Here is a 14,989-nt window from a genome sequence, read left to right on the forward strand (position 1 = left end):
TGTGATTTTGGATTAGGCAATGGTTTCTTCTTAGATGTGACACTGAAAGCACAAGCAACAAAAAAAAAAGAATAACTGCAATTCTTCAAAATTAAAACCTTTGTGTTCCAAAGAACACTATGATGAAAGTGAAAAGATAAGCCACAGAATGGGAGAACACTGGCAAATCATATATCTCATTAGGGATTAGTATCTACGATAGAAGATAGATAAATAGAACTCTTATAGCTCAACAATAAAAAGACAACCCACTTAAAAACTGAGCAAAGGATCTTAATTGACATTTTTTCAAAGAAGATATATATCACTTACACCCATTAGAATGGCTATAATCAAAAAGACTGACAATAACAAATGTTGGCAAGGATGTGGAAAAATTGGAACTTTCATTCATTACTGATGGAAATGTAAAATGGTACAGTCACTTTGGAAAAGAGTTTGGCATTCCTCAAAAGTTAAACAGAGTTACCTATAAGCAATTCAACTCGTAGGTATATTCATAAGAGAACTGAAAACCAATGTTCACACAAAGACTTGTATACAAATGGCAGCATTATTCATAAAAACCAAAAAATGGAAACAACCCAGATGTCCATCAACTGATGAATGAATAAGCAAAATATGTTTATACCCATTCAACATAATATTATTCAGCCATAAAAAGGAATGGATACATGCTATAACATTATACTAAGTGAAAGAAGTCAGTCACAAAAGACCACATATTGTATGACTGCATTTTTAAAAGATGTCCAAAACAGGGAAATCCATTCACAGAAAGTGGATTAGTGGTTGCCAAAGGCTGGGGAGAGGGGGAAATGGGGAGTGACTGCTAACGAACATTGAGTTTTTTCTTGGGAGTGATGAAAATGTTCTGAAATTAGACAGTGGTATGGTTGTACAACCTTGTGAATAAACTAAAAACCACTGAATTGTATACTTAAGAAAAAAAGGAACAGTAGATGCCTTCAAAAGTTCTGCAAGATGATTATTTTTGGTCTATAATTCCACGTATGAACTTAAATGCTAGGAAAATGGCAATTGAGGCTGGGGGAGGAGAAAGAGGGGAGATGCTCTAAGAGAGCTAACTTCTCAGCTACTATAACTGAAAGCTGATGTTAGCTATTTAAAATTTTCTAATTTCAGAAATAGCAATATTAGAATACTACTTTAAACTAGTTAAATACCAGAAGAAATAACTAAAAGACTATCTCTGAGTAGTAACCTACAAATGGCAAGGACCTGACATATTTGATTTTTATACGCTCTTCATTTATTAATTTAATACAAAATTTAAAATGACTATTTTAAAGAGAGAAACATCATCATACTCTAAGAAACTGGACTATCTGAAAAATGTAGTTGAGAAGGCCTGGCACTCAGGTCAAAAGACTGATTTCATGTCCTGTGTCATTTATAGGCCATCTAATAATGAGCTAATCACTGTGTCTAGTTTCATATCTGTAAAATTGAGAATAAAATTACCTTTGCTCTTAACTAAAATTTGCTATGAAAATCAAATGAAACAAAAGTAGATAACAAGCATTGTTTAAAAATGAAAAATTATGTACTATCTACATAACACAACAAATACCCAAATATTTTAGATTTTACTTATCCAAGTAGATACCAAAGTGGACATTCATGATTCTGCTAAACTGTCTGTCTCCAGGATTTACTTTAACTTGAATCATCTGGATGAAGGACCAGAATAGAAACAGACTCAAGGGAATATTACATAACCTGCCAGATAAATGAAGCAGTGCGCTTATTATCAATTAGTTACAGAATTCCTTTCTCCTAAGAATAAATTGTCTTCTAGAAAATATGTGCATGCCTGTACATCAATTTAAAAAAATAAACAAAGAACAGCATTTACCTTCACAGTCAAATCCTCATTACCCAGTGTGACGTGGACTTGAATAGGCGGGTAAACACCTTTGTCGGCGTGATGCTCCATCGTTGCTCTCATTGCATTCTGAAATACATAAGGGTTACATTAAAAATGCAACTTTAAAGAGAGAAACTAATTACAATTTTCAAGTACATATGCACTACTTGAAATTTTTCTAAAAATTTAATTCAATGGAAATATGCCAGAGAATCATAATTCTTATAACCATATTTAAAGAATTACTTTTAAAAAAATAAGTCAGTTTTGAAGGACTTGGTAGATATTTAAAGATCCCAACTAAATTCTGCACATTTTCCAAAACCAGACTTCTTGACACTTTTAACTAGTTTTGCATGAAAGCAGAAAATTCTACCCAAATATTTTTATAATTTGGTAGATAATGGGCAAACCTTGTTTTTTGAAAACAGTTTCATCTCCATTTTAAAGAACCATTTTAATTGTCATAAATTGCTTTAAGAAAAAACAATTTTTTCATTTAGTATTAATAGCAAGTCTTATTATGATGTAGAAATGAATCCAAGTTACCACTAGTTTGAAACTAGGGTATTTACACTGTAAAACTGTTTTGACAAATTTCTAAAGGATACAGGGTACACAGTGCCAACATATCGTAAGCACTAAGCGATAACATGACATGTAGCATTGGAGTAGGAACTGCTAAGACTAGATACAGTTTAAAAGGCAAAAGACAGGACTGAACTTGGAAATAAGAGTGTGTGGCCCTGGAACACCAATCAGGATTGAGTCCCCTGAGGAGATTCTGTCATCTCTACCAAAGGCCATTTAAGATCAGGTTTCAGACAGAAGCCATTATCATTGACATAATATAAAATCTGTTACATAATATGGTAATATTTCTTTTATTAAGCATCATGGGGAACAAGATCTTTATGTGACTGCAATTTCAAGGAAAAAAGTTACTTTTAATCCTTGAAGTGCCAATCGTTTATTCATTTAACCACTTTGGTAGAAAGATTTTTGTTAAGATATTCGATACGTTCTTGCTGTCTTAGAACCAAGAACATTCTTCAGTCTTTGCTATTCTAAGACAGTCAACCAGTTTTTCTGTGTTTCACTGTATTTTTCTTTTTCATGATCAGGCTGAAAGCCACCTCTTCTCTCTTCCACAGGCTCTTGGCTGAAGACATGGTAACCACACTGAGAGAGACTACAGGCTTGATTTGGGGTGTCATTTTCAGCCACGTGGACCTGTACCACTCCTCATTACTCACTTTCCTGTCTACCAGCAAGTGTCATTGGTGTGTTGATGAGAAAAAATGTACTCCCAATATTATTAGCATAATTGTATTTAGTTTTCAAAATTTGTTGTAAAGAGCAAAAATAACAGCAGAAGTCCTGTAAGTCAATATAAATGACTTTCTCAAAAAAAAAAAAATGCATGTAACAGTGGGACTGGTCCTTTAGAGGTGAAAGTTGAGAATCATTCTTCTAAATATTTTGTTTTGTAAAAATATAAATAAAACTTTATTGAGCACCTATAGTGTGCTGCCATTGTATTCGAATTTAGTATGTTATTCTCTTCATAATAACCTAGATAGTATTATCCTTGTTTTACAGAGGAGAAAACTGAGACTCAGAAAGGTTGAGTGACTTGCCCAAGGTCACACACATACTATGTGGCAGAACTGGAATTCAAATCCAGGTCTTTCTGAGTCCCAGGTCTGAGCTTACCACTAAACTGAGGGGCCCGTGAGTGTTGACAAACAGCTGATCTCCAGTGATGTGACATGACACCGAACATGAAAGGGTATCTTTTAATGAAACTGAGGAAAATGCGGTACAGTATTTAAACTTTCAAAGCAGATTCCTAACCTTAGAAAAGGACTGATAAAGGTGATGTAATACTATTTTACAAACCTTGAAAAGTTCAAACACCATGTGATAGAGATGGGATGGTACATAAACCACTTGTATTGGCTGTCCTGGTGATTTTGCTACAGAGCAGAAGAGAAAAATATGAAAGTACAGAGAGATGTGCTTAGAGCATTTTAAAGAATATATTGTGTAGTGATGAAAAGAAAACATTTACTATGGAAGATAGTACTATTTGGGGGAGAAGGGCCACACCAGTTCTTCACTGAATCAGTGTTTGAACCTAATGCTCACACAAATTTATAACTGACTGTGACAACATGAGTCCTGCACTCACTCTTGCAATCCTGCATAATGATCTAGCAACCCATCTTCCCATTCTTGTCTACAACGGTGAGTCTGTTTAAGACACTCAGCCTTAAGGTCGGAATTTTACCTTCCAAAAAGAAGTGTTAAAATCTAGTTGGTCCAACCCACATAAATACATTCTTTCTTTAAAAAGCCATTTTTTAATTGTTTCACCCAGGTGGAATGTTTTTATTTTAGGCACTTCAACGGATATAAATCTGAATAAAAACTTTGAGCTAGCATCAATTTATCAAGGACTACTAATTCTACATTCAAACATTTAATAGGAGTCCAGCTGGGGGTAGAGGGCAGATAATAAGTAAAGCAGAACTTTTAGTAAAGGAGTAAGAGTCTCTATACCTTAGAATTCTAATTCAGCCAATAAACTGGACTCTCCACTGAATAAACTGTCCCTTGGAAACATGGACAGTACATCTGGAAACTGCCCACAGCAGTTCAGGTTCCCAAACTATCATTTGTGCATTGTGGTTCTTATTTACTGAATGGTACCATATGGCTTTAGAAAACCAGGCAATTCTATTTTCAATGGGGCAACTTCCTCCACTGCCCTCCCACTCTAAGGTCCAGAATACAACTCAGTAAAGCCTATTTAATTTTATTCTTCTTTAAGGGTGATTTTAACTTAGGAAATGTTTGTCCCTCTATCAAACTACCCTACCTCGAGGAAAAACAGGGAGACTCATCAATCTCCTTCCAAGGCATCTAAACCTTTTGTCTAAAAGGCACTAGTCAGGGTAAAAAGAAGACCATCAGAAATAATCAGATTCTCATATAGATGAGCATCTTTCTTTCCTCTTTTACATCTCCAGTCTTTTTACTTCCTCAACAATAAAAAATGATTTACAACTCAGGAAATAGAAATCTTAAAGGGTAAACCATACATTATTGAAGTACATATAAAAGTCAGATGTAATTTTCTCGGCATCACTTTTTTCTATGACTAACCAGAAAATCAAAAATAAGCAAAGAATCAATATTATCAATTAAAAATAAGGAAAATGGGGAAGAAAAAGCCAAAATGTCTTTCAGAAAGGATTCAACTAAATTAAAAAATATATATATGTACACACACACATAAATACATATATTTTTTAACACGATTTGCTCTCCCTCAGCTTTCATATCCAATGAAGAAGTTGATGAAAAGTTCCTTTAATTAAAACAAATCTAAATTCTTCTTATCATTCCTTCTCTGGTAATCATAACACTAATCATTAAGGAAAAGGCATCAGGCTTACCATTTAGTTCTTCAAGTTCTAGTTCGGGAGAGTTAATATAATACAAATCACACAGACGCCTAGCATTTTCATAGCCATCTAGTGTGAATCAAAACAAAAAAGTCGTTAAATAAATTTATGTCTGTTTCATGCATTAAGATGGCAATAGTATATAGACAAAAGAAATTTTAAAACTTTCTATAGAAAAAAATAGCCTTTAATAATCTTAGTTTGGGGAAGGTCTTTTTTAAGTACGACATGACAAAGCCTAAAGGCCACAAAGGAAAAAATGACAGATATGATCACAAAAAATTAAAATATCTATATGGGAAAAGACACCATAAACAAAGTAAAAAGAAAACCAGAAGGCTGAAGAAAATATTTACAATACAGATAACAAAAATTTAGAGTTGGTAAGGGTTTAGGGAATAGCCACTCTCATTCACTGATACGTTTTTGGAGGTATCAAAATTTTAAATGCACTTTAAATATTTTTGATTCTAGGAATCTTGCCTTCTAAAATACTAGCAAAAGTCAGCACATATCTAAGGATGTCCACTGCAGTACTGTTGATGATAGAAAATTTAAAACAACTGAAATAGGCATCAATAGGAGGATGGATTAATACATTCTGATACATCCGTAACGGCCATTCAATAACCTGGTGTATATCCATATGTACTGCACATGGTACAATGTCTGTAAACTTGTAGAAAAATATACACAAAGTACCCCATTTTCCAAAAACAACAAACAATATAAGAGCAACAATTATGTATGTGTGCGAGTATACACGGTACAAACACAAAAAAGTGTGGGAAGATGTAAACCAAACTATTATGAATTATGGCTCCAATATAGGGAATTAGAAAGGGGGGAGGAGGAAATATTTTGAAGTCAACAGATAGCCTCATAATATCACCACACTCTGCCTAACAAAACACTGTATCAACAAAACATTCGTCCTATTCATAGTGCACAGTTTGCATTATAAAGTTATATTCAAACCCATACATTCACTCCTAACATTTTATCTTATGATATAAATAATTACTTTAATAGCAAGAAATAACACTCAATTTTGATTTTTTCATTTTTTCTGAAAGGAGAAAGGTACTTACCTTTAATAACTTCAACCACATTGCAGTTTGGATTTATGCTTCCAATGTGTTTTCGATGAGACAGGCTTCCTTTGCCTTTTCCACCAAATAATAAAGCTATCAAAAAATAAAAAACAAATAAAATAAGCTAAAATATCTAATGCCCCTGTCCAGATTTGAATACTGTTTCTCTAATTGGTAGCAAACAGTAGAACAAGTATTTTCCTTAAACATAAACATAGTATTTTACATAATGTTAAACATAAAAACTCAATTTAAAAAAACCTCCTTTGTACGGCAGTCTATTTGCTTTTCTTAATATGTGAAAAAGTAAAATTAAATGTTCTCCCTAAAAGGAAATTTTCTAAATAAATTTAAAATATACCAACACATCTTATTTAGCTTCTTCTCTTGACTTCCAGACACTTACAGTGCTGATTGAGTAACATTCGAATTGAAATGCGACTCATGTAGAAACGATCCAAAAAGTACTGAACATTCTGGCTGGTGACAGGATCCACCCCGAAGCTCTCCTTGTATTCAATCACACCCTGAGCCATCGTGGGAATCACGTCATTGTGTCGGTTCCTGATCCGTATCACAGTATCTGTAAAGCTAAACAAACCTGTCTGTTAAAACAGCCAAATATTTTGGCAAGTGAATGGGATATTAAAATCTAAGTTTACTCAATTATACTAGGCAAGGAAGCCCTAATTCAGTAAAAGAAGCGTTGGTGCATGTTTTCTTACACTTATTTAAATATATTTCAGATGAAAAAATATACCACATCTATGAAGATGTTAAGAAACTCCAAAATAGAACTTGTGAGATGTAATTATTTTCTTGGAACTCCTAAAAGTAAGGCTGCCACAAAACACAATCCTACAAATGTGAAGGGTTTTCTTTAACCATTATTAACTAAGATTATCTGAGCACTTGCTATGAGGATGGACCCAGGGACATTCAGCGTAAGGGAAGACAGAGCACTTGCTTCTAGGGAACACATGCTCTGTAAGGAATGAAGATGAATGAGCCAATAAAGGCTGTCTGTTTTGGCACTATTCCCCAGGTTCAAAAAGAGAAAGGGCCACTTAGAAAAGTAGAAAAGAATTCTAAGTCCATTCATCCAATGAGTTTAAAAAAATGGAAGAAAAGGTGAATGTTGTGTTCAAAGAAAAATCTTCAAGCCATCCAGGCTTCCCATTTCTATCATTCAGAAGACATTATTGCATGGTTAATTTAAAGAACTAAATAAAAGAGGACAGAAGTCTTAGTTATGAAGTAACAAAATCCACCTTGTAATATACCCATAAGAATTTACACTTCCAAACGAGTGCTTTCTCATTCAAAGTCATCATCTTGAATGCTATTAACCTATTCCAATGATGCTCTCACTACTCAAAACATTTTTGGAATTCCTAGCTTGTAATTAGTTTCGAAACCAAACTGTTAATCCAAAATACAAACAACAAAACTCCTCAAAAACAACAATCAACTCATCATTTCTAGTCACTCCTTAATCATTTATTTCACATCTCTCTCTTTTGTCAAAACCCAAACCAGCAGTATTCTGCCTGGCTGCTCACCTTATTTTTTAAAATTCAGCTCTGAATAACTTTTCCCAGAAGGTTCTACAGCATAATGTTTACTTTTAAGTAAGACTGAGGGGGTCCAAATCCATTTGCTATCTCTGTGACCTTAATGCTATCTTATGTTACTTAACCTCTTTGTGCACAGACAGTATTACCTCAGTAGAGTTATTTTAAAGATTAAATGACATCATCTGTGTAAACTATGCTGCATACCTAGACACAGAGTAAATTCTTGATGTTATTTTCAGACCAAAATCATGTTTAAAAAGTGAAATGTTGCTATCACCTTTAAAGACAGTAAAAAAAAAATTGTGTAATGCACTCGGAGGACAACAAAAGAGGTAGTCTTTAAGTTCTGAGCAACATTCACCGGAATAAGCAGGTAACTTTCCTTAGGGGACTATGGGGCTTATTAGTCCTGGTATGTTGATCATTAAACAGGTCACATTACTTACACTGTCTCACAGACCACTGGTCATAAACTAGAGACCCATAGACAAGTTTTTGTAGGCCTTCAGTGTTTGTTAAAAATTTAATTAACTTCCAATCTTTCAAAATTAGGAGATTTTACTTTTAAAAAAACTAGACTTGCAGTTTTTCTTACACACACACACAGGTCAGATGATCTGGGCAGTGTTTCTGCTCAGCAATGATCAGCGGCGCTGAGATGGCTGTCCTTTAGAAGCATGCACTCTCCAGGTCAAGAGTCCTCACCAGCCCCCTATCATCCAAGTGGCACTGAGGCCACATCTAGATTTCCATATTGGTCATCACATTTGAATTGTATCTTTCTTTACACTAGAGTTAAGAGGAACATGAAGCTTTTCTTATGCCTAGCCCAATTTACGAACTTATGTTACCTGATTGGCCTGTATGGGCTGCTATAGACACATATACCACCATATGTTCTAGAGTAGTGGGAAACTAAAAGTTAATCAATTTTTCTAAAGTGACCCAACAGCAGGTATAAGCTCAATACCTTTACATTTTTTATATGATGTTCAAACAGTGTAAAAATTGTGTGCAGAATAGGGTCAAAACTGTGTACTTACTCATAAATAGTTTTAGCATCTTCAGCACTTTTGTCCTTAAAATCAAGAAGCTCCTGAAGACTCTGGATATACCTAAAATGCAAATCAACCCCTCGTAAAGCTGTTCTTTTACATTTTGAAACTTCAATATTGTGACAATGTTCAAAAGGCATTTTTAACATTTCTTAATTTTTAATTAATTTTTAACGAATTATGGTTGAAGTAGGATTTTTATACCCATTCACATTCAAGCAAAGTGCGTGACAATAATTAGAAGAAGGTACATGTTTTCTCCTAAAAGCTTAGGTTAAATTTGATTTAAGAATTTTAAGATTTCCTACTTCTTTTTTTTTTTTAAAGTTCTATACTCTAAGATAGTTTTTAAATTTCTTAAAATTACCACTGTACCTTACAGTGTAAATACTGACTGTTATGAGAACTGAGTCTGTCACCAATAGCTATGTGATATTGGGCAAATGACTTAACTTGTCTTAGTCTCAGTAAAATGTGGAGGCCAGCCTACCTTGGTATAAGAGTCTAACTTAAATGCCTCTGCTTTAAAAACTTAATTTTAGATGTTTGTGTCCAGTCAACAGATGTTTATTGAAAGTTTACAATCTAACACGTGGTTCTTTTAAACAACTGAACAAAAACACAAAAGTCATGAAAATGCAGGTTTTTAATTTACCTAACAATTCAAGGGAGCAAATCACCTGGTAAAGGAGCAAAATGAGGGAAGCCAAATGACTCTCTGAAGGTCATGCTGAGGAGCACAGTGGCAGTGCAGCACCAGAGCCAAAACACCTATCATTCAATGACCATCAGTAGTGTAAGGTCTGCTTTGGCTTGATCTACAACTGCCATAACTTAGCAGGCATCCAGGGGCAATGAAAGTGTTTTAAAAATCTGTAAATCCACATGTTGGTTTGGAAAGTTGTTTCTGACAAGCAATATGCCTTACAGCATGCCAACACATTCCAAAGTCAAGTGATTCTGATGTCTACTGTTATGACTTAACACTTACTTTTCTCTTTATTGGCAAGAACAATTACGCTCTTTATTCAAGAGATACTGAAACCAAGCAGGACGCTGTGGGGCTCCTGGGCATGGAAGCCTTTCCGTGTCCCCTGTTTCGAGTTTGTAGGGAATAGACTCCAGCCTCCACGACCTTCCCTGAGTTCCAAAGGGCAGGTCCAAAAAGTTGGTAATCAGGGAAGGGAGGGGATGCAGAGACAAGGGAGGAGCAGCCAAGAAACCACAGTGCAGCCTTGGGGCAGGGTTCTGGTTCCTCCTCAAGGGATACACATAACAATATCTTTGAGCTTTTTTACAGAACTAAAACCCCTGACAAATGGAATATGTTAGCATTCTTTAATCCAGAGAAGGTCACAGTTTGATAACCTCAGGAAGCTCATCAGGAGACCACCTGAGGCCAGATTAAAGGACTGAAGGCCCTGCACATATCCTGATCCTTATCAGCAAACCCTGCCCTTGAACCACTGCTGTAATCACCAAATCTCCCTGGGTTGGGACACAGTTTTTCAGGGCATGAGCCCGCTGTGTCCCCCTTTGCCTGGCAAAGCAATAAGTTATTCTTTCCTACTTCTCCCAAAACTCTTGTCTTCAAGATTTGATTCGGCACCAGTGCACAGAGGCCGAGTTTTTGGCATCAAATTATTAACACTTACAATGTGTTAGGCACAGATAAGATTTCAAAATGCAGCATATTCTACTTTTAATGAATTAAAAAAAAAAACAAACAGGAATAAGCCTCCAAAGAAAATTGTATGTCCCCCTTCCATCAGAGTTCCTCTTACTTAAACCACATTTCTAACTGTTACATTCTTGGACTAAATGGCGTCTGATTATCATTTATGTAGCAATCATACTTCTTTCATTTATTTTAAAAAACTGACATTAGATCAGCTTCTCCCAAAACTATAATGCCTACAACAGGAAAGCTAGGATCTCCATGAATCATAATTGGAAAATGTCTTGCCGCTCAATTTTTTCCATTTAAGACTGAAATCTGGCAAACTCATTTGTTTGAAATGTATAGTGCTTAAGAGAATAACACTTTTAATAACATTAACAAGAAAGGCTGTACACAGGTGGCCACATATGTGTGCACTTTTAATACCTCTACTGTCATTTTTTAAAAGAGAGATCATAGTTTCTACACAATTTCTAATAACTTCTAATTGTTTTTAAATGGTAGAGTAAAGATTTTAACTTTTGTGATTTATAAAAATATACTTCAATAAAATAAATTCAGTTTATAAAAAATATTTACACCCTTTAATACATTTTATTAATCTGACCACAGCATGGGGCAGTAGAAACAAACAAATCTGCGTTTGAATCCCAGCTCCACCACGACTGGTACTGCCTTGGGCAAAGGACTTAATCTGTAGGTGCCTCAGTTTTCTCATCTATAAAATGGAGGTAATCATGCCTACTGGGCAGGGTTATTGAAGGCATTAAAAGTAATGTATATAAATCCCTAACTATCAACATACGGTAGATATTTTTATTACATTATAAACTAACATCTCTGCAGATTTAATAACACAAATCTTAAATATAGTGTTTGCATTTCTGTGCAGTTCTGATTGTTTTTTTCAAAACCAAAAAGTAGTACAGCCCAGGATTCAGGGGATAAGCCCAGATACATCCAAACAAAGGAGGAGGAATGCTGCCACTACCTTAAGATTCCACTGAAGAGTAAAAAAGTATTTGCTTTAACTTTGGGCAAAGTCTACAACTCTATTGAAATTGCAAACACAAGACAGGGAATCTTACCAGCTTTGCACCAATTGAACTGATGGTGTCCTGAGAAGATTATCTGGAAGAAGACTTATTTCTTTCATTATATTTGCCAATCTCACAGGCAACTCTTGCCGCAGAAACATAAATGAGGTCTTTTCACAAGCATTCACAGATCCTGAAACCAAACACAGTGGGAACAGCAGTAAGTGGAGGCCATAAGGCAGGGAGAAACACAGAGGGAGTTATTTGGCAAGTGGTAGCATCACCATAATGATAGGGCAAGGAAGAGGAGGCAAGGGACAAGATAGCCTGAATGACTTTCCAACTGACCTTCCAACCACGCTGTAGAGCAGCAATGAGGATACTTTCTTATCTCCATTACTCACATCTCCCATCTTAGAACTAAGACAACCTAAGCAAGCCTAAGCAAGTCACAGAGTCTAATTAACGTAGGACCTGCAAAAACCTATCCTATATAACCTGTTGTTGCTATCATTAAAAAAATCTGTTTCTTAACTCTAGGTTTATGAGAAGAACCTCCCTAAGAAATAGTGGAAATTTTGACATGTTCACAGGAAGATGCATTGATTCCACGCAGAACCACTATACTAATTGCCATAAGCAAAGAGTAAATGTAGAAGAGTCTTTCAGGCAACAGAAAGCAAAAAATACCAATGCCTGTTCAGCAACCATCTTCAAGCTTCTCCCCCAGCAGGTCCTATTCAATTGTTTGATTCCTGGAAAGCAACCTGCTTCCTCCTCCACTCCTATCTCAAGATGTTAAGCAGAACAGCTGTAGAATCTCCTTTGGCAAGCAGTTTCACTTTAAGTTAAACTAAGAAGCCCTGTTATTTCAGTAATGCATTTTAAACTCACTGATTTAATCTTGCTGCTTTAGCAAGAGACATCCTTAGCAAAAACTAGATGGTCAATAGCAGGAATTATCGTATTAAAACATTTTCTTGTGAAAGTTCAATGACATACTTGGGAACAAGGCCAAATTCACCCCTTAATCACACTAGAGTCATTTTAAAGTAAAAACAAAAACCAAGAGCTCTGAGCCAAACAAAACTGCCACTGTAAACCACAAGTTTAAGATACCAAAAGATACCATGGTGGTATCTTTCAAGCCACTAGTGATCCGTTAGTGACCAAACAGCACTCAAAATGCAAAAGATAACTTTGCCTACTCAAAATTTTGACTTTATTAGTTTTCCCTGTTTCCCCTTAGCGACCCCATATGAGAAGTCAAAGTTAAATGCCTGACTTTGCAATTCCTCTGCATCCTTTCTAGAGAAAACCAGGAAGCACCCATCCGAGGAAGAGGAAAGTGGATAGTCACTTTGGTAAACAAACCCCACAGCATATTGTACTCACGCACTTTACACGTGCTCCAGAGTTTGTTGACGAAATGAATGTGCCATTGGCGGAAACTCCTAAGCCAGTGGCAAGAAAACATTCTCTGAAACACTGGGCCAGTTATAACCTGCTTCCCCTATCAGCACGCCACTTTTATGCAATCATCATATGCAAAACTAAGCATTTATCAGCACTCTGCAGAATCCCAACGCAACTCCCGGAGGTGTCAGCACACTCGCTTCCCACCGGAGCTGCGCTCTTCCGAAACAGCCAGGCTGAGAGCGCGGAGGTGCACACGGGCGCTGAAAGGCGGCGGGGGTCATTCCGTCCTCGGCCCCCGGGTTTGTTTTTCAACAACACACGGCAAAAAAAACCACACGCTTCCAGCTATCTCGCCTGCCCCTGCACCTGAGCAGAAAGATCCATCCGCGAGGGAGGAAGGAGGCGCCTAAGGCGCCGGGGGAGAGACGCTGAGTGGGGCGCTCAGAAGACAAGAGGGCGTCCGCGCGGGCCGGGCCCGGCCGGGGTCACCAGTCGCAGCTCCCGGCTGGGGCTGCGCAGGAAGGCCCGAGGTCCGGGCCGCACTCACCGAAGTCCAGGAACTGCTTCATGGAGAGCGGGGACGGCGAGAAGCGCGCGTAGAAGTCCACTTGGCCCGGAACGCCGCGTTCGGGCGCCGGGCCGGAGCCTGAGTCCGAGGTGAGGCTGCGGCTGACGGTGGGACGGGCGGCGCGCAGCCCGGGGCCCGGACCGGCCGAGGCGGCTCCGCGCAGCAGCCGCGCCAGCCTCATGCCGAGCCCCGCCGGAGGAGCCGGAGCCCCGGCGCGGTCGCCGCTCCGCAGCTCGTCCGGGTGGTACGTGAGGGACGTGGCGGCCTCGGGGGCGGGGAGCGGCTGTCACCGCCGCGGCCACCGCCCCCTTCGCCGGAGCCCGGCCCCTCCCGCGCCGCTGGGCGGGGCCCGGGGGGGGTAGAGAGGGAGGCGGGGAGGAGGCGGGGAGGAGGCGGGGAGCGCGCGCCGGGCCGCCCCGGGGTCAGAGTCCGGCCCCCCGCGCCGCGGGGCGGGGCCCGGAGAGCGGCAGGGAGGGCGCGGGCGCCTGGAGGCCCGGCGCTGTGTAGTGCGCCCTCCCATGCCCTTTGGGAACAAAACCCACCTTCCTGCTTCCCCCGCCCTTCCAGCCTCAGCCGAAAGGCTCAAGGGCGGGGCCTGGCTCAAGGGCGGGGCCTAGCTCCGCTTCCAGGCGCCACGGTGTCCTGCTGTGAGCGTGTTCCAGAAACCCTCCTCTGTGATGCAAGCCCAATATTTTACAGGGGAGGAAACTGAGACCCAAAGAGTTTCAGGAGCAGACCGTTGCCAAACAGTGGGACAAAAGTACGAATGGTGATCACTGCAGAGTGTGGCCCTAAATAATAGCACAACGACCGCCGTCCCAGGAGAAGAGAATTGGCAGCCCAACTTGAAGCGTTATCTACAGGCATTCTCGGCCTGGGCAGCAGTGTATTTAAAAAGGCTCCCTCCACTCCGATTGCCCTTCTCTCTGTCGTCTTAGCGTCACAGTTTGGTTGCCCCATACTTTCCAGGTTTCTAAATAGTGAATATAAGACTAGAGAATTTCTAATTTTGATTCAATCCCTTAGAGTTGCAAAGGCTGAGTTACAGTGAAAATCACCACTGTCCCTTCTCTCCACTGCTACTTCCCCATATTATCGAACCACAGTGCTTTATAATGTCCTAGATGCAGCAAAAATACTTTTCTATGGGTGTGTAGTTTATCAATTTTATTGTATAATTTATTATACAATAAA

The 14,989-nt window shown here is 38.5% G+C and overlaps 1 protein-coding gene across 3 annotated transcripts in view; it reads right to left on the minus strand.

Moving 5' to 3' along the window:
* The window catches only part of PDK1 (pyruvate dehydrogenase kinase 1), a 45,462-nt gene extending 31,334 nt beyond the window's left edge, over positions 1–14,128 (minus strand). The window contains exons 1-8 of one of the 3 annotated variants that reach the window (XM_082395420.1): positions 13,775–14,128; positions 11,860–12,001; positions 9,079–9,150; positions 6,865–7,049; positions 6,456–6,551; positions 5,356–5,433; positions 3,794–3,870; positions 1,880–1,978 (exon numbers count right to left, since the gene is read on the minus strand). In XM_082395420.1, the coding sequence (XP_082251546.1) occupies positions 1,880–1,978; positions 3,794–3,870; positions 5,356–5,433; positions 6,456–6,551; positions 6,865–7,049; positions 9,079–9,150; positions 11,860–12,001; positions 13,775–13,976 (951 nt within the window). In that variant the 5' untranslated portion in view covers positions 13,977–14,128. The remainder of the gene's footprint in view (positions 1–1,879; positions 1,979–3,793; positions 3,871–5,355; positions 5,434–6,455; positions 6,552–6,864; positions 7,050–9,078; positions 9,151–11,859; positions 12,002–13,774) is intronic. The other 2 variants (XM_082395418.1, XM_082395419.1) reach the window with 2 other exon arrangements.
* Positions 14,129–14,989: the final 861 nt, after the last annotated feature.

The sequence above is a fragment of the Balaenoptera borealis genome (genome assembly GCF_965194805.1).
Source record: "Balaenoptera borealis genome assembly, chromosome: 6".
NCBI lineage: Eukaryota > Metazoa > Chordata > Mammalia > Artiodactyla > Balaenopteridae > Balaenoptera > Balaenoptera borealis.